The sequence below is a fragment of the Strongylocentrotus purpuratus genome, unplaced genomic scaffold (genome assembly GCF_000002235.5).
Source record: "Strongylocentrotus purpuratus isolate Spur 01 unplaced genomic scaffold, Spur_5.0 spur5_scaffold_1, whole genome shotgun sequence".
In the NCBI taxonomy this organism is placed as follows: domain Eukaryota; kingdom Metazoa; phylum Echinodermata; class Echinoidea; order Camarodonta; family Strongylocentrotidae; genus Strongylocentrotus; species Strongylocentrotus purpuratus.
Window position 1 is genome coordinate 10,302,762 of NW_022145594.1, and position 26,135 is coordinate 10,328,896.

Below are 26,135 nucleotides of genomic sequence, written 5' to 3' on the forward strand. Positions count from 1 at the left end.
AATGTCATTGTTGAAATACAGTAAAATAATTGTTTTTATATTTGAAAGTGAGTTACAAGGTTTTTGCGTTTATCTACATTGAGATACAAGTTTTCAGTTTTATTCAAATTGAGATATGAGTTCTTACTTTCAACTCTGAATGAGTTACGAGGATTTGGTTGAATAAGTTACAAAGATTTGAATACACTAACTTCGGTACTGTTAGGCCGACGCCGTGTGTGAGTTACGAGGAAAAGGAATTACGTATCTTATGTTACGAGGTTTTGTCAGTGCAGCTTCAAAGGGGGTTAAACTAATGAGGTTTAGTTTAAGGGTGTTTGTGTGGAATTTGTGAAAAAACCTAGAAGGAGGCATTCCATGGATTTATCAGGTGGTGTCGTAGGCCATTGGGTTAAAAATTATGCAAAAAAATCGAAATCTCAAAAAATTGAGATACAAGGTTTTGTCACCCCACCGACGATATCTTTATAGTGATTATTGATTTTCTGCTATTTGTTTCACTCTCACTCTCTCTCTCTCTCTCTCTCCATCTCTCTCTCTCTTCCTCTCTCTCTCTCTCACCGTCTCGTCATTTTAGGAACAAGATGAGAAGAAAGCCTTGCAGAAGCAGCATGAGGCAGAGAAGGAGAAACTGGTGAAAATACATAAATCAGGATTCAAAGTGCTGAAAGAGGAGTTTGAACAGAAGAAAGAAGTGTTTCATACCAGTCATGAAGATGAGGAGAGGGCTTTGAAAGAGGTAAGAAAGAGGTTTACATACCTTCCAACTCTTCCAAATAATCCAGAATATTCTGATTTCCCAAATTTGGAATATTCTGATTTTTCCAAATTCCTTTTTTTTTGTTTTTGTTTTTGTTGCTAACGCCTAATTAAGCTTCTTTAATCCTGTGCCGCGATTTGAGAGTTCACGTATTGCGTGCCTTGAATGGCTGCATGAACGAGCAGCAAATTTGTATTTGCTTTTTATGCCTCCATTACGAAGTAGCCGGAGGCATTATGTTTTCAGGTTGTCCGTCTGTCCGTACGTCCCGATCATCATTTTTGACTGCGCGCAGTCAAAGTTCCATCTAGTTTGTACAGATTTACCGCGTGTTGCCAGTTACACTGCAGCTTCATGTGTTAACGTCTATTAAGGATACAGATTTCTTATTTTCGAAATTCCTAATTCTTATTTTCAAATGTTGGCAGGTATGGATTTATGCAATATCTTATATTAATAATTATATCAATTTATGTAGCTCAGCTAGTACATAAATATACTTTACTGCACTGTAATGAAAACAAAACTTCTAACAGTGCTACTTTACGGACACACAATATCAAATATAAACAATCCATTCAAAAGCTCCTGAAAACAGGTACGTCTTCAACAAAACTTTGAAGACTGCATTAGATGTCGTGGCACTCCCAACATTATAACCCAAGTCATAGCCAAACGGCCAAATATGAAGTTCTCTTGCTTTGGGTACCCATATTTAACCTGGAGAGTAGCAAATGTGGATTAATGTCTTTTCAAAGGATGTTGGTGCAAGGTTAGGATTCAAACCCTCAACCCTTTGACTGAGATCCAAATCCTTGGCAGTATTATGAATCAATGAGTCTGTCATAAAGAGACTTGCCAACCGTTCCGTTTCTAACGGAACTGTTACGTTTTTGAAGTTTTTAGAGCCATGAAAAACGGAACGTTCCGATTTGGGGGAATTATACATGTAGTATAAATACCAGTTGGCTTTCCATAGTTTCGATCCGATGAGTGCTGGAAGGATTGTATTGCACAAGATGCGTGCAGCGTGCTTGTTGCGCGCCACGCTGATCTCTATTTGCCACGTGTAATAAGGAGCCCGCGTGTCTAGTGCCCATAGAGTGCCATGCACAATCCCTCAGTCATAGGCACCGCACAGCGTGCACGCGTCGCGCTAGCACTATCGCTCATGATCACCGCATGACTCCGGCCGTATATGCGAGATACATATTTCACATGTAGTGCACAGTGCAGTCGCAGCGTACGGCACATGATTTGCGATGTGCGTTCCGTTTTCTGAATTTCAAATGTTGGCAAGTATGCATATATACTGTATATGGATTTGTTGGTTCATAATAATGCCGACGAAGTAAATAAACCACTACATGTACACCAAGTCACCTCCAGTGGATAATGAAGAGAGTTCATCTTTCTTCCTTGTAATTTAAGAAATAAGTCGAGAAATCAAGTACCCATTCATTGTAGGCTATGTGATTGAATGGAAATTTGAACGTCTACTTATTTTTGTAGAGGTATCATGGTCCAGTGGATACGTCACCGGAGTGTGAATCACATGGTTCATGGTTCGAGTCCCGGTTCAGCACTAATGTCCTTTGTCAAGACATTTATCTACATTTGCCACTCACTACCCAGGATGTGAAAGTTGATGTGGCATGTGTACGTTCGTGAAATGGCGCCTGGCTGGAATACTCCCCAGGGAGAGGAGCATGAGTACTTTTAGTTGCAGATCAGCAACTGAATCCAATGACCGGGGCTATCAAGATTACAATGAAAAACTAAAACGCTTTAAACGCAATAGAAATGTTGTATTAAGCACTATACAGATGTGACTGTTATCATCATTTTACTTATTCTACAGGTAAGTGAGTCCCTGAGTGGGAGAAAGAAGGTCCTAGAGAAACAAAGCAAGGAGCTTGAAAGAGAGGAAGAGAAGATCGCTAGAAGGAGAAGCAAACTGGAGGAAGAGAAAGAGAAGCTGCAGCACGATCAGGAGGTAACTTCATACAGTTGACAACTTAATTTTGTTTTCACCCTTAAAGGTAATACAAAGTTTTGGGAAATTTTGAAAATTGGTTGGATAGGATTCTTTACAATTTTGATATATTTGGATGCCCATGTGGATGTATTATAATCACTAGAAAATTTAGCCCCTAAAACACTTCTACTTTCGAGAAAGATTGAATATAAAAATTTACCGGTGCCGCACAGTGGTAGCTGCGACCATGAAAATCTCAGAATCTAGTTGTCAAGAAACATTGTTTTATAGCTTAATAAATACCTTGACCTTGAGAGGGAGCTATACAACATAAAGAGTTTATTATTGACAATTTCATAACTTTAGACTCGATTCCAACCGCGTCAACAATCACTGAATATTGTAGGATTGCATATGCTTCCAATATGTTCATTTGAACCAAATTCATGACCCCATACCAAAACTTTGTATTACCTTTAAAGGGCCACCAAAACGGGCTATAAAATGAAAAAAAGTCATGTAGAACAATTTTTGACAGAGATTCCGAACATGACAATGATTTTTCTTAGAAATCATTAATAATTCTGGAATCTAGCTTTAAAAATGACGACTCAGAACGCGCAGAAAAAAGCCCAGTTTCAGGGATGACGCATTTGACGCCACTGCAGGCGCCTCTCCGGTGAAAAGGAGGGTGATTTAGGCATTAAAATGTCTTTAAAAAGGCAAACTATGATATTAAATGTGAAAAAAAGACATTTATCCGAAAAATAATATGCAATTGATAATCCCAGTATGTTTCTGGCAATTTCGTCATTCCTAATTATGAAATTATCAAATCGGACATGCCCGCAATGCAACAAATGAGTCATCAAGCCACATGACCGTATTACCTTTTTTCGAGGGGCGTAGCCCAGCAAGCGTGAGAACTGTGAAAAATAGATGGCTGTTATCATTTTTTTTGGTCAATTTAGAGATTTTCTGAAAAATCAGAGGCTGGAATATTAATAAGTAGAGGTGTATTCATGTTTTGAAAGGCTATGTTAGTTGGGTTAGAGTGGCCCTGTAACAAGTTTTTTAATTTTTGAAGTATGTGAAAAGTATTAAAGCTTACATTATTCAACGGAGGCCCTAATTCAACCAGTCTACCTTTCATTCTTGAGTTATGAAAAACACAAAAAACATAAGATTTACAAGTAGTATGAATGATTTAGTTGTTAATTGGATGTACTGAGCATATGGACAAACATGAGCTACATATATGCTGTAGATACAATAACATTTGACAACCGATTAAAAATATGAAAGTTATGAATTGTTGAAGGTGCAATCAATTAAAAACAAATTGTCAGCTCTCTGAAGTATCTTGCGATGTCTCCTCCCATATGCCCTGTACGAAGAAAATTCAAAAATCTCACTTCTTGTTAAAAGAAATTTTTCAGTCATACATTTACCCTAAATACAATTTTTACAAACATGTTTTTGTCACCCCTGTATGAAAAAAAATTATGTCATCAATAAGGAAGACAAAGAAACTTTATGAAACTTTTTGTAAGAACGAATTGGAAAGGAGCTCGCCAGATACACAACAGTGTTTTTATAACATTACAGTCTATTGGGGAAAATGAGTATAATAAAACCGATCACTCAAAGATTTTAACTTTTTCGAGACACTTCATGATCATTTTGAAGCGCAATTCTGTTAGGGCTTCAATATTACACCATATCACAGACACTGATGACACGTGGGGCCATGCATCTCTGATTTAACATTGTTAAAACATGCCTTTGAGTTAAAAACCGATAGTGTATGAAACTGACCATGGAGCCATCATCGCCATTTTTTCATTGAACCTGTTCTTGATATATTGTATTCTGGTGGGCGTTTCACAAAACTTGTCATCAGTTACAAATGACAGTTTTTCTTATAAGCTACTGAAATCCTTGCTTCTGATTGGTTATCAGCAGATTTGTCACTGATTTTCGTCATTAGTCATTGAAAAAAGGCTTTGTGAAACTTGCCCCTGATTGTTTGTTTGCATTGTCTGGCTACAGGAGGTTCTTGAGATGAAAGGAAGGAGTGGAGACGTATCTTACATGGAGGATATGCAGAAGGAGAGAGCCGACCTGGTTGCAGCTATCAAGAAGGAGAGAAGGATGCTACAAGAACTGGAGATGGAGAAGAAAGAGACGGAGGGAAAAGTGAAAAGTCTGCATGCACAGTCCAGGTTGGTAACAACCAACATATTTGAGAGAAAGAGAGAGAGAGTGAGAAGGAAGGAGAGAGAGAGAGAAAGATAGAGAAAGGGAGTGAGAGAGAAAAAGAAAAGGATTTTACAAGAACTGGAGGAGTTGAAGAAACAGACGGAGGGAAAAGTGGACAGTCTGCATGCACAGTCTAGGTTGAGAATCTTATATTTTTGTATTGCCTGTGATGTTGGGTATTCTTCCATATTGTTTGACTGTTCTGCTCTTCTATGTATTTCTAACTTAACTGAAATCCAATTCATTTTGTATGATTGCAATGAATCCCCAAGTGTAGTATGTGTATCTTTATCTTTATGACAGACATTTGAATTCAGGACTTGACCGAGAGATGACCAACGGTTACCATGACAACCCCTCCACACCGCACCATGCCCGCTCCAGGAGGAAGGCAGACGTTCCTGACACACCCGATGTGGATGTATTAGACCTGAATGAGCTTGACCCACTCACGCCCTCTCCTACCAAACATGTTCGTCAGATGGTACATCCCAGAGACCTGCCAAAGTCACCCGCTGCAGAACGCAATGCTCCATTCTCAAGAGGTCAACATTTATTCTTCTTCTTTTGTATGCCTCCGCTACAAAGTAGCCGGAGGCATTATGTGTTAGGGTTGTCCGTCCCTCCGTACGTGCGTGTGTATGCCATACTTGGGTCATGTATGTATCTTGCAGAGCCAAGTAACTCTTTCTCCCTTCCTTTCTCCCTCTATCATGCTTATCTCTCTCTCTATCACCTTTGCGAGGTCTAGGCAGGGTAAATTAGATTGCATAGCGCTAAGGTTTACTTCAGGCTTACTGCAATCTCAGCTCTTGAAGTGGTGAAAGTCTAATGGGGGTTTCAATTTTAAACGACAAGTTTTGATTGTGGATTCCTTTAATTTTCATTGAAAACAGACATCAAGTTTTTCCTATTGCTAACATTTGTTAAGGATGTTTGTTTTGAGGATTGCTTTACTTGACTGCTAAGAAAGCATGGATATGCTTGTAAGTAAACAACCTGGGGACCGACAGCTTTAAGTCCTCTCCGAGGGACTTGGCAATGCAGATTAATGCCTTACCAAAAGGCACAAGTGCATCGACTTGATTTCAAACTTGGGGCTTCCCGATTATGAGACCACTGTTCTACCACTGAGCCATAGCGCCTCCTCTTTAATCATTTTCTCAAAAGTTTCAGGGTTATATCTTTCTTGCTTTCTAAGACAAATCAATTAACAGTTGAAATATTTTTAATTTTGTCTAGATGTTAAATAGTACAAAGAAAATGATCAAGAAGAAGGTGAATGAAAGAACACAAGCCTGGAATTGTCTTGTTTTATATGAAAATAGCTTAAAGCCCCTCTAAAGGGTTGGGAGCCCAAAAATTTGATAGAAAATTTACTAAAATGATATCTTTATTCTACATATATTCTTTTGTCATGTGTAAATTTGCAATATTTGTTTGTTATATATTTATAAAAATGCAAAAGAAAAAGAAAATCACACAGAAATAAATAAATCAAATCAAATCAAATCAAATCAAATAGGATTTAGTATTAAGACACATTTCTACAAGGATGAAAGAATACAAAATTCAAAATGACGTCCTCTTTCACATTATGATACAATTTAAAGGGATCATTTAACAATGTTAAATCTGAGATACACTGTCCTACATTTTACCAATGTCTGTGATATGGTGTAATATTGAAGCCCTAAAAAAAAAAAAATCGCGCATCAAAATGATCAAGAAGTGCCTCAAAAAAGTAAAAGTAAGTGACCGGTTTTACCATACTCGTTTTCCCCTAATAGACTGTAGTGTTATGAAAACCGTCAGGTGAACGGTTTTCAAAATTTGTAATTTCAATCATAAATATCTTGATAATCAGACAGGCGATCGGCTTGTAAAAGTCATGGAGTTCCTGACTGACCTAAAGGTTTATAATTATCATTGCATCATGAGCTAAATCCAGAATTTTGTTTCAGAATCTGAGACAAAGTTACCGGATCCCTTTAAGTGAAATTTGCCATCAAATTTTTGGCGAATTTGGGGCTTCCAACACTTTAGAGGGGCTTGACTGGTGATGTTATTAATATGTTCAGAGATGCCAGTCTGCAGGCTTTTGCCTGATTTTAGGCCCTGACAACTTCCCATTTCAGACTTTTTCAGGTTTTATATTGAACACCGGAGTGTTGGCTCAGTCAGTAGAGCGTCAGTAGAGCGTCCGCCTCACAACCGGGAGGTCGTGGGTTCGAATCCTGGCCACGTCATACCAAAAGACGTTAAAAGATGGGAGTTGTTGCTACCTTGTTTGGCGTTCAACAATAAGGGGATAGAGCAACGTCGATCTGGCGCTGCTCAGTGGCTGCCGGGCTCACGATCTATTGGGAAAAAAGAATTTCTGTTTCGGTTTAATAAAATTTGGAGTGGACTATTAGGCTATTATTATTTATTATTAACAGTACATATGGGGCTTTAACGTGTTCTGGCTTCTTATCAGGCCCAGTGAGTAAAACTGACCGGCATCCCGTATGTTATTGATGACTACAATTTTCTTAAAGCCCCACTGTCCTATTTGTAGCTACTTGCTCCCTCTATATAGAAGACTTCCCCAATCGGTGCCTGTTGGTCCCCCATGATCCTCTTTTTCTTATGTTAGTTGAGAGCTGAGTTGATGAGATAGCCACCTGTCAGTGACCTGGCTGGGTGGTCTAATGCCTTCTGACCCAGTAGTATTGACGGTCTTTAATGTCATGCTTTCTTACAGAGCTTGATGATGAGGATGACTATGATAAGGTGCTTGGAGGGAGGAGACACACTACTCACCGGTCAAGAGGAAAGAGAGCTACTTATAATGAGGATGATCAGAAGTATAATCCCCCGCTCCCATCCAGACATAGAGGGCGCCAGGCATGGCAGTATCTGGATTCGGACGCATCAGAGGAGTTCGATGAAACAACAGCCAGGCATCAGATGGTCCAAAGGTTAGTACATGTAGATAGGATGGTATCATTCCATTTTATGTAGAATCTGAGCAATCAGATTGGTCAATTGACATCACTTGGGCGTGTATTAGTTTTTCCCACTGTGCAAAAAAGCTCCCATCAAAAATTGATAACAGGCTTGATACCTGCGGATATCGCTTTCACGTAACTCAATCTTTTTCTTTTGCAGATTAGCCTAATGTATCTAGATCTAAAGCTAGAATATTCTAGGCCTAGATCTAATATGTATCTACACTCTAAATCTGGACTATAATGCACTGTTGCGAGTGTGTTAGGGCACGGCCAGTGCACTCAGTTTAGTCAGTGCGATATCGATAACACACTTGCCCTGCGGGCGCGTGCATTATTACCCATGTGCACTGACTAAACTTTGTGCACTGGCCCGCCCTAACTCACTCGCAACAGTGCATTATTTGTATACTATTATTCCCAACTTGATATAGGTAGCTTAGTGAAATTTCATTGCACAAAAACACAAAAAAGGCATAATATTTGTTGATGTTTGTTAATTAAGGGTTCTTTTTTTATGCCTCACAAAGGAATTCACAAAGGAGGTATAATTTTAACCCATGGTTTAAACCATCATTAACATAACCCACGGTCTAAAATTAGCGCTAAATAAGCGTACCTTGCCTTGCGCAGGTCTAATATTGGACATCTGACTGTTTTGTGCTTATCTTGCGCCAATTTTAGACCATGGGTTAAATTGAAACCTCCTTTGTGAATTGGGGCCATTATGTTTTCTGGTTGTTTGCCCTTCCGCACCTCTGTGCGTTTTCTTTTTTTCTCTTTTTTTTACATACGGCTTGTCAAACAACTGACCTAAAATGTTGATTTGATCACAAATTCAATAGAAAACTGAGGTTAAAACATACTTGAAGAAAAAAATATTCTCAAAAGAATGAAACGCTGATAATACAAAAATAACAACAAAAAATACCTAATTGTAAATAAACTATACATTATTGGCAAGACTTCATTGCCAATACAGAACTCCTAAATTAATAATTAGGTCGTGCGTGAAAAAAAATAATCTTAGAACTATTTCATCATAAAGTTAGACTTTTCCGAAGATTAGTTTTCATTTTAGGACTAAAATCATGAACAATTTCAAACCTAAAAGAAGAAAATTGAAAAAGCAGGCATGCATGATCCAGATAATCTTCAAAAAGGGAAAACAATCAACGTATTAATGAGGAAAACAAAATAGTAATGGGAGAGTCATTTTTAAAACATACCCGCTTTTTACTGGCGTTTTGAACGGAATTGAGCGCTGTTGTAATACTGCCGTACAGAATATCGCGCCTCTTTTCTGCCGTAGAGGACAGTATGCGCATTATTATGATCAACAGTGATAACACATTACAAGAGCTCGTGATCGCGCTCATAGTCACGCATTTTGAGCGCGATCAAGTGCGTGCGATCAGTGTGACGTTGATCGCAGGCGAAACTGTAGGTCCTAATATTTTTAAAAAAACAGCATGAGGAATGGACATTTCTGCATTGGAAGTGTGTCGTGCGTGGTTGTAAGTTTCATTAAAATGAATTCATCTTGAATTTCTTTTGTTTTTGCCATCATGGTTCCTTTTTCTGGTCGCACAAGGTTGGCAGCTCTGTGTATTCAAAAATAGCTCGTTATCGCAAGGACCGATTGATGGATTACCGCCAAACTCGGGTCATGTATGTATCTTGTAGAGCCAATGAACTGATTAGATTTTAGGGTCATGAGGTCAAAGTTCAAAGGGTCATACATGTATATGAGAAATAGCTTGTAATCATGATATTCTAAGAACCTGTAAATGGATTACAATCAAACTTGAATTTTTAAAATTGCTTCTGTTTTGGTTTATAAAATCACTCTATGGCGGAGGCATCATTTTTGACTGTGTGCAGTCGAACATCCATCTAGTTTATATATCTCAATGAAAATTCAGCTTACATAAAGCCTAATGTAGATAGTACATGTTTCTAACAGCTCTATATCTTAACAGTGTCGTCTTACTTCTATTTGATAAAAATTGTGATTTACAAAATATTTGAATTTTGCGTACCGGATGTGTCTTTTTGGGCCAGCGTATTTTGCTAAGCTAAGTCCAATCAGGGCTTGTAATAAATGGATTCCGCATCTTAGAGGGCCCTTTGAAGCAGTCCGTTGCACCGAGAGTCTTTTTTCCCCCTATCATAATCCCGTTAATCCCCCACCCGGACCGCACAGCTCGTAAATCTCACTCCCGAAACTGAGTGACATAGGGCTCGCGAAATGCATTGTTGGAAATACACATCGGCTGCTATCGACAAAAATGGCGGCGTACAGTAGGGAAGAGTATTTGGTAGGCGACGATTTAGACTTTCTGACTGATTTTGAGGAAGATTTTCTTGAGCCTGGTGTATGGGAAGTTGGAGACCAATACAAGTTATGCACGTGTGAAATTCCATCAACGGAAAATCTTATTCGTTGCAGCGAACCAGAATGTACGGTTAAATGGTTTCATCGTGAATGCGTAGGCCGCTCCATGTAAATAGGCAGCATTTGAATACATGAATAGTCAATACACTCACAACATACAGTACAAATGCACATAATCATCCCGATGCGGTTGATCGGCAAGTTTGACAGTAGACTCACAATTTTAATTTTTAAATTATTCTTTCTAACATCAGAAAGTTGAACAAATTGTATTTTAATGCTCTTTAGGTGTCATCAATCGTCACTATAGTACTGCCTTTGAATGAAATCAGTTGAGTTTTGTACAGTGGTGTTTGAAATGTTGAGAATCAATAGCACAACTTTCAATACACGGCCAGGGTAGAAATGCAGCTATGTGTGTTTCCACCAACAACATCCAGCATGTACAGCCCAGCGAGCACGGCGGCTTTCGCGTCGCCGGCCCGTACTCGGGGTGAAAAGTGGTGATGAATTGACAACTTCTAACCCTCATTAAACCAAATGCGCAATTATACAACACAGTTTCATTTAGTTATTTTAAGAGATAAACTTATGGACTACCTTCCTAGCTATGTAAAAATTTCGGAAACTTTCGGAAAATGTCAATAATTAGAAGAGAACGTGATGATGATGAGAAACTTGCATTCACTCTAACTCACGATTTCCTTGGTCGATTTCGCTGGTTCAGATGGCTACGTCTTCAGAAGAGTTATCCGAGCACAGCGAAAGCATTTGATAACCAATAGCAGGTTGCCTTGTGCCATAAGTTGTCGATTTTGTATTTTTGTCTGTTATAGCTATATACATCTTCAATGAGTATGACGTCATTTTCTCGGTGACTCGCATGGCTTCAAAGCCTTTTTTTTACGACCAAGTGTTTGGAGAGCTTAGGGAAGCAGGCCGCGTTGCGTAACACTTCGTAACATTTGGATCGCCAGAGGGCATCTGTGGTCTGATAAGGGCGGCTGTTGATGGATTTGATGGCTGAAGAGGGTTACATTACTTGTTGTTAAGCCAAGTTAATCTTGAATATCTTTCCCTCGGGAAATTCTTTCGAGACGGAATCTCCATTTAAAGTCTCACCTCCCTGGTCCAATCTAAAAATACTACATTGTTATAAGTTAAAGGGCAAGTCCACCCTAAAAATAATATAGAAGCAGAAAAATCAAACAAATCGATCAAAAAAAGTTTGAACGAAATCGGATAACTACTAATAAGAAAGTCATGAATTTTTAATGACATGAAAAACTTTGAAAATCACAAGACAAATTGGCAACTCAATCAAGAGTCTGTGACGCATTGCCTCACTTCCCTATCCAGTAATTGTTTTCTTTATATTGATAATATAAATTTCCAATTTTCCCCCTAAAAATCTTATTTCCCCTCACACCAGCATCCAAGTTATATTGATAGTAATCCGTTTTGTGTGGATGCACTAATATAGAGTAAATATTTTTGCAATATTTAGTGATGATCGTTAGTCAATATTTTAACTTATGTAACTTATTTATGTAATAGTTACTGCTATTTTATTATGTATACTTGATTTAATTTTTATATTGTACCCAAGACAGGTTTCAGTCTTTGGACCGTTTGTTCTTGGTTTTTGATATAATTTGATTTCAATAAATCCTAAATATATTTTCCTTGTGAGACAATCATTAGAAAGATGTAGACTTGAATCGACCTCAGAAATATGATGCTCATGAATGCAGTGAGAATGATGAGGACTTAACCATTCTTTGTGTATACCTGTAGTTTCAAGTTGATGTTCATTTAATATGTTTATTTCCTATTCATTCAATTTGTTTCAAATTTATTAAAAAATTACTAGTGGTTTTTATATTTTAATGACAATATTTGATCTGCTTCAGTGATCTTCGTCTACGCCTAACGGAAGAGAATGGTGCCATTCGACGGGCGAAAGATTTCTTGAAGCGTCAGAAGAGACAGCTTAACCAGCAGAAGTCTGCTTTGGAGGATGCTAAAACGGAATGGAGGAGGGACCTGAGACATGGATACGAGGAGAATGGAGATCCTGGGAAGGGTTCGACAATGATCTATGAGGATGTGAGGCTTGGATTAGAGAGGGTAAGAATGAAGGAAGGAATGGATGGAGGGATGGGAGGAGAGAGGATGGAGGAGGTATCTGAGACATGGATACAAAGAGAATAGAGATCCTTGGAAGGGATCGACAATGATCTATGAGGATGTGAGGCTTGGATTAGAGAGGGTAAGAATGAAAAAAGGAATGGATGGAGGGAGCAATGGAGGGATGGATAGAAAGAAGAAAGAAAAGAAAATGAAGGAGGGATCTGAGGAGGGATACAAAGAAAACAGAGCTTCCAGGTTAGGGAGCATTTACCGATCTATAATGATGTGAAGCAGGATTTGAGAGAGTAAGATTTAGAGGATAAAATGGATTGATAGATAGATATTGAGTGATAGATTATTGAATGGATGGAAGGATTATTGATTGAAAGGAGAGATAGGAAGGAGGAGAGACAAACACTGATCCTAGAACGGGAGCAACATTGATCTGTGAAGATTTGAGGCTGGGCGAGTGTAAGAGAAAAGGCTAATAGAACAGGAGCAACATTGATCTGTGAAGATTTGAGGCTGGGCGAGTGTAAGAGAAAAGGCTAATAGACAAACGATGCCTGGTAATTTAGTTGTGGCTATTTCACCTGACTGCTAGGTAAGCATAAATGCTTGTAAGTAAGCTACCAGGGGATTGACATCTCTATGTCCACTCCGAGGGACCTGGTAATGAGGATTAATGCCTTACTAAAGGGCACTAGCGCATCAACTTGGTTTCGAACCAGAGTCACTGGATTACAAGACCACTGCTCTACCAACTAAGCTACCACGCCTCCATTCAATGTACAATTTATCAGCACTTGAGTGGAGGCTGTTTGCCTCTATCGTCCAAAGCCAAATACCCATCACGCTGGAAGATGTTATCAGTCAAATTTATGATTCATACAATTAAGCCAAAAAGAAAATCTCATAATAATTTTGATTAATCGTCTGTTCCTCATTTTTCCCTGAACAGGAAGCACTGGAGATTGACAAAGCCCTGGTGAATTATACAACAGGAAGTCGTCTTGTGAGAGAGAAGGAACATAAGCTGAAGAAACTAGAAGAGTCTCTGAATGATAAGGTAGGTCCTTCCTATACATCATACTTTCCTATGTCTGCGTGTAAATCCATATCTTTCTATGTTCATGATGATAATATGCTGTGTATGATTGTCACATTATGATATCACACATCTAGCTTCAAGTTTCTTAAAGATTTAATTCATACGAGGTACACACATAGTAGACCTGGGTTGAGTGTGGCTAATGTAGATAAATGTCTTGCCAAAGCTTATGTAAGCCATTTCCAGTTCAAGGTTAATCCTTCTACCAATTGGTACCTATTGTTTTGTGCAAAACTTTACGTTTGGAAAACAAGCGACCTTGCAGAGAGGCAAAGAAGACAACTGAAGTGTTAAAAAGTGTGAATTTGATTCAAAGGTCATTGTGTATAAAATTATCATTCTCAGGATATGTACCGGGGTAGAGACCTAGGTCAGCATTCGGAGGCAAACCAAGACACCATGTTTCTTCTGAGTGATTCCTCAGGGAGCAGTGCTAGGACCAATACTAGCATCAGTGGTGATGAGTCTTATAAACCAGGTAGATTTTCCATTCTTCCATTGACAGACATTATGCTAACCAATTTTGTTTGGGTTGTTACAATATCTCACTTACATGTAGCTGTTTGAATATGTACATATTGTGCATTAATTGTAAACTGATTGTACAGTAGGGGGAACGTGCTGTTTTCATAGAAACAACAGTAAGTCTGATTTGATACGGATGGTGGATAATAACGCTCATACTGACCATAACAGGTGTGACATGTAGGTGCACCCAATATTAGCCCAACTCTAGCTTACTGCATTCAAGGAATTCATTCCTACCAGTTACCAATACCAATGCAACACCTGGGTAAAGAGTGGCAAATTTAAATGAATGTCTCGTGAATAGACATTTTCATTCGTGCTACATTGGGGCTTGAACCTAGGACCGCATATATATTTCACTTCATTAATTAATTTCCACATTCAAAGATAAAAACATGAAAATGCAATATAACTCATAAAAATACCTGATAAACAAATTACAGAAAAACAAATATGTACTTTTAAAAATTAAAAAAATTAATCTATAAAAGTATATACGAACGGGAGAAGGTAAGAACTACCTGTACACTTGGATATTTGCATGTGGGGCAGGGAATAATTTTCCTGGTATCGCATCGCAATTTGCTATGCATTTTTGCATGACTGCTATACAAAATATCTTTTGTGTAGCAGTTTTCTTCCATAGAAATGTACAGAATTTCATTTGAAATATTTATCCATTGGCTGAAATTGCTAATCAAAAAATTTGAGGAAAATTATTCCCTGTGGGGGATCACCAAAAGCCAAATAAAGGCTTATCTTGGGCAATCCCACTGTCAAATGATATTAGGTAAATCATGGAGGAGAGAGAGAGAAAGATACATAACAATAGAAAGAAAGTTTACATGCATGACCTGGGTTTTTAAGTGCCATTGCAAAGCAGATAAGATTTCTATTTCTATTTTAAATTTAAAGTTGTTTGACACAACTTCAAATCATTTGGGACAGTATTCCAGCATTTTGTTCCAATGGATGTTATATAGTGCTTCTTGAAAAAAAACTGTTTATTGTGTATAAATCTTTGTCAATCAGATACCGGAGGTCACAAGTCTAAGAAGAAAGTGAAAGGGATGAAGCAAGATGAATCATCTAAAATCTTCTTATCTCTCAACAATCTAAACACTCAGTTACAGAATGTTATGACTGTGCTCAATCAGCGTGAGCAACTCTCAGATGCACCAGGTAACTAATGTTTAAATTTCTTTTTAAACATTTAAAAAAAAACAAGGGAACGCTCTCGGCGGTCTCGCCTACATAACGCAATTCAATATGATAAACCAGAACGTCAATGACGTAGCGCTCATCCGCATCTTGCAACAACAAATATCGTAAATTTTATGTGGTACACTTTTGAACTGGTCAAAAAATAAAAATTTGATGCCCTGGAAGGGACATAATTTCATTTCATTTGCATAAAGTACCATAAATAATCAATGGAGCAAAATCTCACAATTCTGTGTAGAAGTTTAGTGTTCCAAATTTAGCTCTACCAGATAAGGCAAACCAAATCAAAATCGTTCAAGAAATGAGGGAAAAGAAGCAATTTTTTGTTATTTTTGGAATAAATTTGCATAAATTACCATAATTAATTAATGGAGAACAATTTCAAAATTCTGTGTAGAAGTTTAGTGTACCAAAGTTAGCTCTACGATGTAAAGCAAACCAAATCAAAATCGATCAAGAAATGAAGGAGAAGAAGCCTTTTTTGTGATTTCAAATAAATTTGCAAAAATTAGCATAGATAATGAATTTCACGATTCTGTGTAGAAATTTTAAATCCCCCTCCTAGCCCTATCATATGAAACAATCAGAATCAAAATCGGTTGAAAAATAACGAAGGAGCATTTTGAAAATCTGGATGTTGATGCCACAACAAAGTCTAAGTTTTCTAAACTTAAATGACCTTTGACCTTAACTTAGTGACCTGAAATTCTACTCACATGATTAGGGAGACTTGATAACCCTATAGTCCAAGTTTCATTGACTAAGAACGTATACATTCAAAATTATATCAAAATTTCAAAAACTTAACCTTAGGTAAGTTTTCGATGATGATGCTACAACATAGTCCAAGTCTGTTGACCTGAAATGACCTTTGACCTTGACTTTGTGATCTGAAATTCTCCCCACATGATTGGGGATACTTGATTACCCTATAGTCAAAGTTTCATTGACTAAGAACTTATACTTTAAAAATTATATCAAAAATTAAAAAACTTAACCTTAGGTTAAGTTTTTGATGTTGACGCCACCGTCGTCGCCGTCACCGGAAAAGCGGCGCCTATGTCTCGCTTTTTGCTACGCAGGCGAGACAAAAATTAATTGGGTGTATGAATTATTTGCAAATTTTTTGAGGGACCCTGTCTCATAAAAACTTGTTATCAATAACAAATGCAAAATGTCTATGATAAATTTGCTCTCTTCCAATCAGATGGCATGATTTCAGTAGCTTATAACATTTAATGACTTGTTATTTATAACAAGTTTTATGAAACAGAGCCCAGATTTGCGGATGTTAAAATGCCTTGAAATGTTTCGGTTTAATGCGTTGGATGTCAGTCCAATATTTTACACCGTCAAGTAAATTTCCTTGCACCGGTACATGTACGTATGTATAGATCTAGCGCACGGTCACTGATAACCGCAAATGCACGTCCAAATTTAATGAAGCCTGTTTGATTTTGTAAAACTCCCACAAATGTTGATATTCGAGTACCTTTCAAGAGCTGCTTACTGAGGACCTAATTCCTTGAATTCATATCGCAGTCATTACTTGTACGGAGGAGAGCAAGTATTGGCCATGGCCAAAGTTTTAATTTAACAGTATTACATCAGTGAGTAAAGCTTTAGGCTTGGTGGAGAAAAAGAATGTTTTACAGGGATTGCTGGGAAATTTGAAGAAAAAAAAGATTTTATTTGTTGTTGCTTTGTATCATTTATTGAATAGAAGTGATATACAGAAGGAGACAAATTGCAAAGAGGAAGATAGATACTGGACTACCTGCAAATCACAAAAAGAGCAAGGTCACTAGTCTTCATGAATAATGTGATTTAGATCCATATTCTGAGTAGTGATACATTTGTGTGAACTTACTGACATGGTTAGGTTAAGATATGATGTAACCCGTTATATTTTTTTTTCTTCAATACAGCTGGTCCCACACAAAGTTCTTACCCACTCTCCACTCCTCGGGGAATCCCCCTTCAGAACGGTACCCATGTACCCTACTCCCACCCTCCTCATGAATATGCAAACCCTCATACATTATATGCACCAGCCCCACAGTCAGCATTACCTCGTACCTCATATTCAGTGCCTTCCACTGGCTCTAGACCCGCCCACTATGGCCAGCCAAGCCCGTACCATGGTCCTGGACAGGGCTATGAATATTCATCAGCTGGTAGGCGTGGCCTTGGAGGGGGTGGTGCTGAGAGGCCGTATACAGCAGGAGGGGGTGTGTTTGATCCAGTCAATCCACGATATGGGGCGGAGTCTGCCGAACAAGCCATGGGCAGAAAGTGGAGGAACTATTTTGGAGGTAAGACACAGATAAATAGTATACAAATAATGAATGGTTATGAGTTCAATAGTGCGAATGTTGTCATGAATTGAAAGATTAACATTCTATTCAACTAGGCGTCAGCCGAGTTGAATAGAATTAACGTTAATCTTTCAACGAATGAAAATATTTGCACTATTAAACGAATGAAAAACATCCATTATTTGTTTTATACAACATCGAAGAAGATCTAATAGAACGTTAATCAACAAATTATGCTTTACTTCTTATATTAAAGATAAATTAAAGTTGGAGTCAAGCCTTCTTGATTACATTCAGATTGCCTTCCCGTCAGATACACGCAGGGATACGCGCACGGCAGAGAGGTACGCAGTCTGCATATAACCAAAAATGCACGGCGCATATAACCCAAAATGCACGCCCGTGCAATAGAACATCTATTGAATATCATGTGACCAACAATCCTCCAATCAAATGACAAGGATCCACGTAGGTGTTGTATAAATAATAATAATGATAATAATTATGATTAAATAACAACAACAGCAACAACAATAATATGTCTTTTTTACGCAGTATTAATACTGTTCTCCCTGAGGGCTGAGGACGTGCAATCATATTATTATCCCAGCTTTAGCCGAGCTACCCGGCATGATAAGGCGCTCAATTGAATTCATGTTTTGTCAATGACAGCCTGATATACCTTTGTATCTGTGGTTGACTTCATTATCTTGAGAAATGTGAGATACATTCCCTTTGAATTTACCCCATGCAGTTGCACATATAGACCATATAGCCTCCAATCATTTGATTACATGTTTTTGAATGGTCTTTTGATGTCTTAAAAGTTTGTAAACTGTATTCTTCTACTTCATTTTGAGACACTGTGTGTTCCCCAGGTGTTCCCAGTATGCCTTTAAATGTAATATGTTGAGGTGTCGTGGCCGCGAGTGGTTGTGGGTTGTGGGTTCAATCCCTGATACAGCACTAGTGTCTTTTGGCAAGGCATTAATCTACATTCGCCACTCCATACCCAGGAGAGAAATGGGGAACTGGTAGGATGATGAGAGCCTTTGTGTTAGTAATTGCCATATACCCTCACGGTGACCATATGGTAGGAATACTCCCCAGGGAATGGAGAGCACATTGTGGGTGAATGAAACCGATAACCGAGGTAATAATGTATATTAATGCGTTTAGAGAAGTTATTTCGTATTAAGCATCATATAAATCCAGATTATTATGACTATTATTATTTCATATTCATTAGATGAGAGAAGAACAGGTGCTCCCGGATTTCCCGTGACAGGCAATGAAAAACCAAGCTTTGGAGGCTACGTCTCAGCTAGGTATTCTAATCTATTTATTCTTGTGTAATGAAAACCACAGACACCAGAAGTACATTTCATTTTTGGTTTAGTTGCATTTTTTTGTAAATTTCGTTTTTTACAGTGTTTTTACAACTCACTGAATTGTTAACGGTAGTAGGATTTCAAGGATCTTTTGTATATTATTTATCTAGCATTTAATACATACAAAGAAAATTAAAAAGTTGGCCAAAGTTTTTGTACATGTAAGGACCCAGGCTCCTAAAAAGCATACCTTTTTAATAAAGTACATTGCAGGGATTTGCATGGTGAAAATTTCCAAAACTTCTTAAAGTGCTAAAATGTTGTAAAACATCATCATTGAAAACTTTCCTAAAAGAATGGTGGCAAAATATTCATTATTAGAAAAAATTTAAGTCATTTTTCTTTTTCAAATTTGAATTTTGCAACTGGCAAGGTTTTATTTACCACATTTGTTGTGTACAAAATGAAAAATTATCCCAGATTTCCCTCAGGCAACTGCCTGTACCTAAGGGGTACTTTAAAGTTAATACAAAGTTTTGGGAAATTTTGAAAATTGAGTGGCAGTGATTCTTTACAATTTTGATATATTTGGATGCCCCTGTGGATGTGATAAAAGCACTAGAAAATTTAGCCCCTAAAGTACTGCTTTCGAGAAAAATTGAATTAAAAAAATTACCGGTGCTCCCGGTAAATTTTGATAAATTTCAAATAGCGCCTACGGCCGTACAATGGTAGCTGCGACCATGAAAATCTCAGAATATGTAGCTGTGATATTTAATTTCCAAACGGGAATGGCTAATCTGTCGATTTTAGTCAAGAAACATTGTTTATAACTTAATTAATATCTTGACCTTGAGAGGGAGCTATACAACATAAAGAGTTCATTATTTACAATTTCACAACTTTATATTCGATTTCAACCGCTACAACGACCACTGAAGATTGTAGGATTGCATTATGCTTCCAATATGTTCAATTGAACCAAATTCATGACCTAATACCAAAACTTTGTATTACCTTTAACTCTGCTGGCGATTTTCCTCTTGGGATCGCTTTAGGGGTAGTTTCCTAGAATCAAATCTGAACAGCTCTTGAACATTTCATGACCTTGAAAGTTTCGTGTTTGACAGTAATGAGTACCGTATGTTTATTATTCAGGGACCAACTGAAAAGTTTCAGGACGCAAGGACCAATCACCTCCAGACCAGTTCCCACATCGACAAACCAAAGTTCTGAAACTCACAACAGAATGGTAGAACTCAATGAATGGTTGAAAAAACATCGGATGAGTGGGGCATTGAACCTAGCTGACCTAGACCCTACCTTGTATCCTTTTGTAATCAAATTAATTTCATGGCCATGGTTTTTAATGGAAGTCCAACATTGGAGGTGTGGTGGTCTGGTAGACACCTCATCAGACTGTGGATCACTAATGTCCTTCAGCAAGACATTAATCTACGTTTGCAGGGAATAATTTTCCTCAAATTTTTTGATTAGCAATTTCAGCCGATGGATAAATATTTCAAATGAAATTCTGTACATTTCTATGGAAGAAAACTGCTACACAAAAGATATTTTGTATAGCAGTCATGCAAAAATGCATAGCAAATTGCGATGCGATACCAGGAAAATTATTCCCTGGTTTGCAATACTCCATCCAGGTGAGGTAAATGGGTACCTGGCAGGAATTAGTTTCTTGAAATGTTAGAGCGCCACTATGGCAGCCATGCTTAATAAGCCAGCGTAATAATTGTGGAGCGTCAGGAGTGTAAAATCTGACAGACATGAGCCCTTTACAAGAACAGACTATTATTATTATTATCATTATTAGCATTAACATTATCATTATTATTATTATTATTATAATCATTATTATCATTATTATTATTATTATTATTATTATTATTATTATTATAATCATTATTATCATTATTATTATTATTATTTTATTATCATTATTATTATTAGTAGTAGTAGTAGTAGTAATAGTAGTAGTAGTAGTATTATTATTATTATTATAGTAGAGGAAGATCAAGAGTAAAATGGTTGGATAGTCTGCAGAGATGGCTCGAGGAGAGAGGAGTGAAAGATCAGAGTTTAGAGCTAACTGTGAATTAAACAGAGAGTTGTAGAATAACATGATCGTCAAAATCAATAGATACAGCACATAGAGAGAGGAATAAAGTAGGATTTCAAATTCACTAGTAAATAAACTCACTGTGATATCATGCCAGACAACTCACCCATTTGTTCAAACCCATAAAATGACTAATAATGTAATATAGTTCATTAAATTAATAACTATTTGGTATGCCTTTTTATGTCTCTGTTACGAAGTAGCAGTTGCCATTTTGTTTTTGGGTTGTCCGTACGTCCAGTTCTCGTGATCTCAAGAATCGATTGATGGATTCCTGCCAAACTTGGGTCATGTACAGTATGTATCTTGCAGAGCCGATGAACTGATTAGAATTTTGGTTCATGTGGTCAAAGGTCACAGGGCTCATGTATTCAAAAATAGCTTGTGATCGCGTTATTGATCGATGGATTCCTGCAAAACTTATGTCATGTATTTAGTTTGCAGAGCCGATGAACTGATAAGATTTTGGGGTCAAAGGTCACAGGGCTCATTATGTATGCCAGGGGTGGTATTCTGAACATTGTTGTAAGTTTTGTGTTATCTTTTGTTGTATCTTCCAGAGATAACACAGCGCTAATATTGTTGTAAGTTGGTATTCTGAACATTGTTTTATCCCTGTGTTATCTCTTGAAGGACCGCCTCTATCTTATCTTTGACCATTGATGACACGCCCATTTTTTGTGGACCCTACCAATCAAAATCTATTTTATATAAGCATGATAAGTAGGTCAACCAATAGGAATACTTTATGCCATATCTGAAGATGCGTCTAGCGCATACTAATCTTGGGCGTAATTAGTTATTTGAGCACTTATTACGCGCGTCATCATTATGCGCTGTTGAATGTGGATCATGAAGACAAATCACACTTTCACTATATTGGTTAAGATGAGAGCATTAAAATCGTCATATCCTAGCATGTAATATCTTAGAAAGTTCTCATCTGTGATGTTTCCGGTCAACACACAATCTTCTTCTAACTCGTCTATTGGCACGAAGTTGGTTCTGGGCAAAAAATATTGCCGCCATTATATCACCACGAAAGATACAACAACCCCCTACCTGTTGTAAATATTGTTGTAAATACCATGCGAGATAAGATAAGATAAAAGATACAACAACTTTCAGAATACCAATTATCTCGACATATTATCTCCCGTGCGCATATGCAAATGAGGATTAAATGCCACTTTATTAATAATATGCACAATTACAAGCGCACCAAAGTATGAGCGCAGGCGCGGCCAATAAGCTGAGAGAAAAGATACAACAAAAGATAACACAAAAGTTACAACAATGTTCAGAATACCAACTTTATCTTATCTTCAAAGATACAACAATATTATAGATAACACAGGGTTCAGAATACCGCCCCAGGCCTGTTATTTACCCCGATTTAAATCAGTTTCCTGATTATTATTTTTTCCAGATATTTTTTCTTCTCCATATTTTCTTTTTTCTTCCCGATTTTACACCTATTGTTCCAATTTTTCCCTTATTTGCATATTTTTCTCTATTTACCATATTTTCCCTATTTTTTCCCCAAGATTCTTTACCCAAAGGGGCGGAATGTTGTAAGATGCCATTTTTATGCCTCCGTTACGAAGTAGCCGGAGGCATTCTCGTGATCACGTTATCTCAAGAACCGACTGATGGATTCCTACCAAAATTTGGTCATGTATGTAACTTGCAGAGCCAATGAATTGATTAGATTTTGGGGTCACAAGGTCAAAGGTCACAGGGCTCATTATGAATGCAAAAATAGCTTGTGATCACATTATCATTAGAACAGATGGACAGATTACCATGAAACTCAGGACATGTAAAAGCGCTATATAAGAACTAGCTATTATTATTATTATTATTATGTATGTATCTTGCTGAGACAATGAACTGATTAGATTTTGGGGTCATGAGGTCAAGGTCAAAGGTCATGGGGCTCATTATGTATGCAAAAATAGCTTGTGATTGCATTATCATTAGAATCGATGGATGGATTACCATCACACTCAAGACATGTATGTATCTTGCACTTGGGGTCATGAGGTCACAGATCAAAGGGTCATACATGTATACTGGTAGGGGAAAAAGCTTGTAATCACGATATTCTGAGGACCTGTTAATGGATTACAACCGAACTTGAATTTGACAAATTTCTTCCGTTTTGGTTTGTAAAATTGCTCTATGACGGAGGAATCACTTTCGACTACGCGCAGTCGAAGTTCCATCTAGTTTTCCCCCCGAATCCCCTTTTGTTTTTTTCAAGGGGGGAGGGGGGTGGAAAAAAACACCCATTTTTTTTTGTAGTAAGCAAATAACTACCGTTGGTGAAAGTGATGGGACAAACTATCACTTCCGAGGCTATCTGGATGTAGCTATTCGCTTCGGAAAGATAGCGTATACATTCAGATCGCCGAGGAAGTGATAGTTTCCCCTCGCCTGAATCCAAAACGTTTCACTTCTTCCGTTATTTTAGAGCAACAAGTCATCAATTAACAGCTAGCAAACGATGTACGATCCGTACAGTGCATGCAATATGGCGGTGTGACCATATAGTTCGCGCGTGACCAAAGTTTGCGTAATGACACTTAAAGCGCTTAAAGAGGAGAGCAATACGCAGTGTAAACAATTAAAGTGCGTTGCACTGTGTAGATAGGACTTCTATCTTCAGTGAATGTGCATTGCACTGTGTAGATAGTAGCCTATCTACACAGTGTAACAAACTTTTTGCTTCTCCCAGCAATGATGAGCCAACTATCTTTCCTCACATGATTTACTTTTGACCAATTGTAGAGCAAGATTCTTAGTGTGTGGAATATAATGCCCACTATCACCCCTGGTATGCAAAAATAGCTTGTGATCACATTATCATTAGAACCTATGGTCAGATGACTATCAAACTCAGGAAATGTACCGTATGTATCTTGCAGAGCCAAATGAACTGATTAGATTTTAGGGTCATGTGGTCAAAGATCAAAGGGTCATTCATGAATATGAAAAATAGTTTGTACTGACGATATTCTGAAAACCTGTCAAACTTGAATTTTTATAAAATTGCTTCTGTTTTGGTTTGTAAAATCCCTCTATGGCGGAGGCATCATTTTCAACCTGTTGAAGGTCCATCTAGTAATCAATCCATAATGTATTCTTCATACAACTCTAAATGAAAAGGTATTCAAAAGAGACCCCGGAATTACTCTTGTTTTTGTATACAACAAACAGATCCTTCATATTCGTTCATGAACAAATCTCCACCTTCTGTATTGTGTTGAGAAGATAGATCACTCTGATAAATCGTGCTGCAGTATTTATCATTTGTTTTCCTTAATACTGGCAATGTTTAGATCAGGGAGCGAGAGTCGGCGGTCAGCAAACCATACCAACACAGGGACCAGCACCTTGCCCGGTCAGAAACCAGCTGCACAGACAAGGCTAGAGCTGGACTCTAATAACCAGATCAGAGTCAGAGAGGTCAGGTGATTCATATACCACCTGATATTTCATCTTGTGATGGATCATGTGACCACGCCATGCCAGGTCAGAGGCTAGATCACACCAGACTAGATTTCAGCATTCAAATGAGAGTCAGAGTGGTCAGGTGATTCATATACCACCTGATATTTCATCTTGTGATGGATCATGTGACCACGCCATGCCAGGTGAGAGGCTAGATCACACCAGACTAGATTTCAGCATTCAAATGAGAGTCAGAGAGGTCAGGTGATTCATAACCCACCTGATGTCCAAGTCATGTGATAGATCACATGATCAAGCCAACCATTCCTGTGATTTCAGTGCCATTCTCTAATATAGACCAGCCTTCAGATGAAACCAAATTGTTTGAGCTACCTGTGCATGTGCATTTTTGTATGCTGTTTGTTATCCAATATTGCTAATGGTGTGCTTTGATTTATTCATATATACATACAGACATACTTCACATAAATCATCAATTACATTAAAATTACACATGAATGGATTGTTGTAAGCTTGATAGAGATGCCAACAACAACTAAAGAAAGTTATACATTGACAGTATATGATATCAGAGGAACTCCACTATCATATTGGTCAATGGATTGCATTGTCAAATTATTAAAATCGTCTGTTTTAGATGGGTCAGCTGTTAGAAAGTATGTTGCTCATGCACAATTTATAAGGGGAAAATTCTTCATGACAAAATTAATATAACTAATGATGAAAAGGTGATCCCTTTGCCAAAGGAAATTAGCATCGTACACGCGGCATGATGGTATTCATGATGAAAATCATTCTCATGAAGTTATATACTGGGAAACCTGTATATAAACACCACTCAAGGGAAACATAAAAATGTAGTCTAAACAGGTGGTCGCTTAGGCAGGTTTGACTGTAGAGTTACAATTTTTGCAGGACCTGTGGTAGTCATTTGCACAGTGCATTGATTTCTTGTTTACATCCATTAACCCTGTATGGCCTGGGGGAAGGCTTCAGAATCCCCCCCCCCCCCCCCTCTACATTTTCCACAATAATTTTTTTTAACTCAAAAGAATCTTGCTCTGAAATTTGTTGACTTTTTTTCTTTCAAGTCTTGCGCATCTTTTGATACAAATTTTTGCGAAAAATCGGACCTACCATTACAAAGTCACATGACTTTTTGTCATTGCATGTCAGCCCGAAAATCGCTCATTTTCGTGATTGTGTACAAAACATATGGAAATATAATTTTTCCAACAAAAATTGGTCTTTGTTTATAGTCTAAGTGTTTGTTTTGGGGTCAGAATAGCTGAATTATAGTTAGAAATGAAACAAAAAAACAAAAACAAAAAATTACATAGGTTAAGAAAACAATGAAATACATAAAAAATTATCAAAATAAATAACATAAGGAATAACCTGGCTCTTCCAAATGAGTAAATTTTTGTATACACTTTACTTGACATGCCCCCCCCCCCCAGGCTATATAGGGTTAAAGAGATTGGG

At 37.7% G+C, this 26,135-nt stretch overlaps 1 protein-coding gene across 1 annotated transcript in view; it reads left to right on the forward strand.

The window, feature by feature from the left end:
* Positions 1-25,914, forward strand: part of LOC100892989 (centrosomal protein of 164 kDa) — a 43,696-nt gene extending 17,782 nt beyond the window's left edge. Inside the window, exons 13-25 of the mRNA XM_030978507.1 lie at positions 578-739; positions 2,622-2,756; positions 4,791-4,963; positions 5,304-5,545; positions 7,747-7,963; positions 12,305-12,521; positions 13,486-13,593; positions 13,981-14,113; positions 15,196-15,345; positions 17,316-17,702; positions 18,955-19,033; positions 20,195-20,362; positions 24,518-25,914. Coding sequence (XP_030834367.1) covers positions 578-739; positions 2,622-2,756; positions 4,791-4,963; positions 5,304-5,545; positions 7,747-7,963; positions 12,305-12,521; positions 13,486-13,593; positions 13,981-14,113; positions 15,196-15,345; positions 17,316-17,702; positions 18,955-19,033; positions 20,195-20,362; positions 24,518-24,653 — 2,307 coding nt within the window. The 3' untranslated portion in view covers positions 24,654-25,914. The remainder of the gene's footprint in view (positions 1-577; positions 740-2,621; positions 2,757-4,790; positions 4,964-5,303; positions 5,546-7,746; positions 7,964-12,304; positions 12,522-13,485; positions 13,594-13,980; positions 14,114-15,195; positions 15,346-17,315; positions 17,703-18,954; positions 19,034-20,194; positions 20,363-24,517) is intronic.
* Positions 25,915-26,135: the final 221 nt, after the last annotated feature.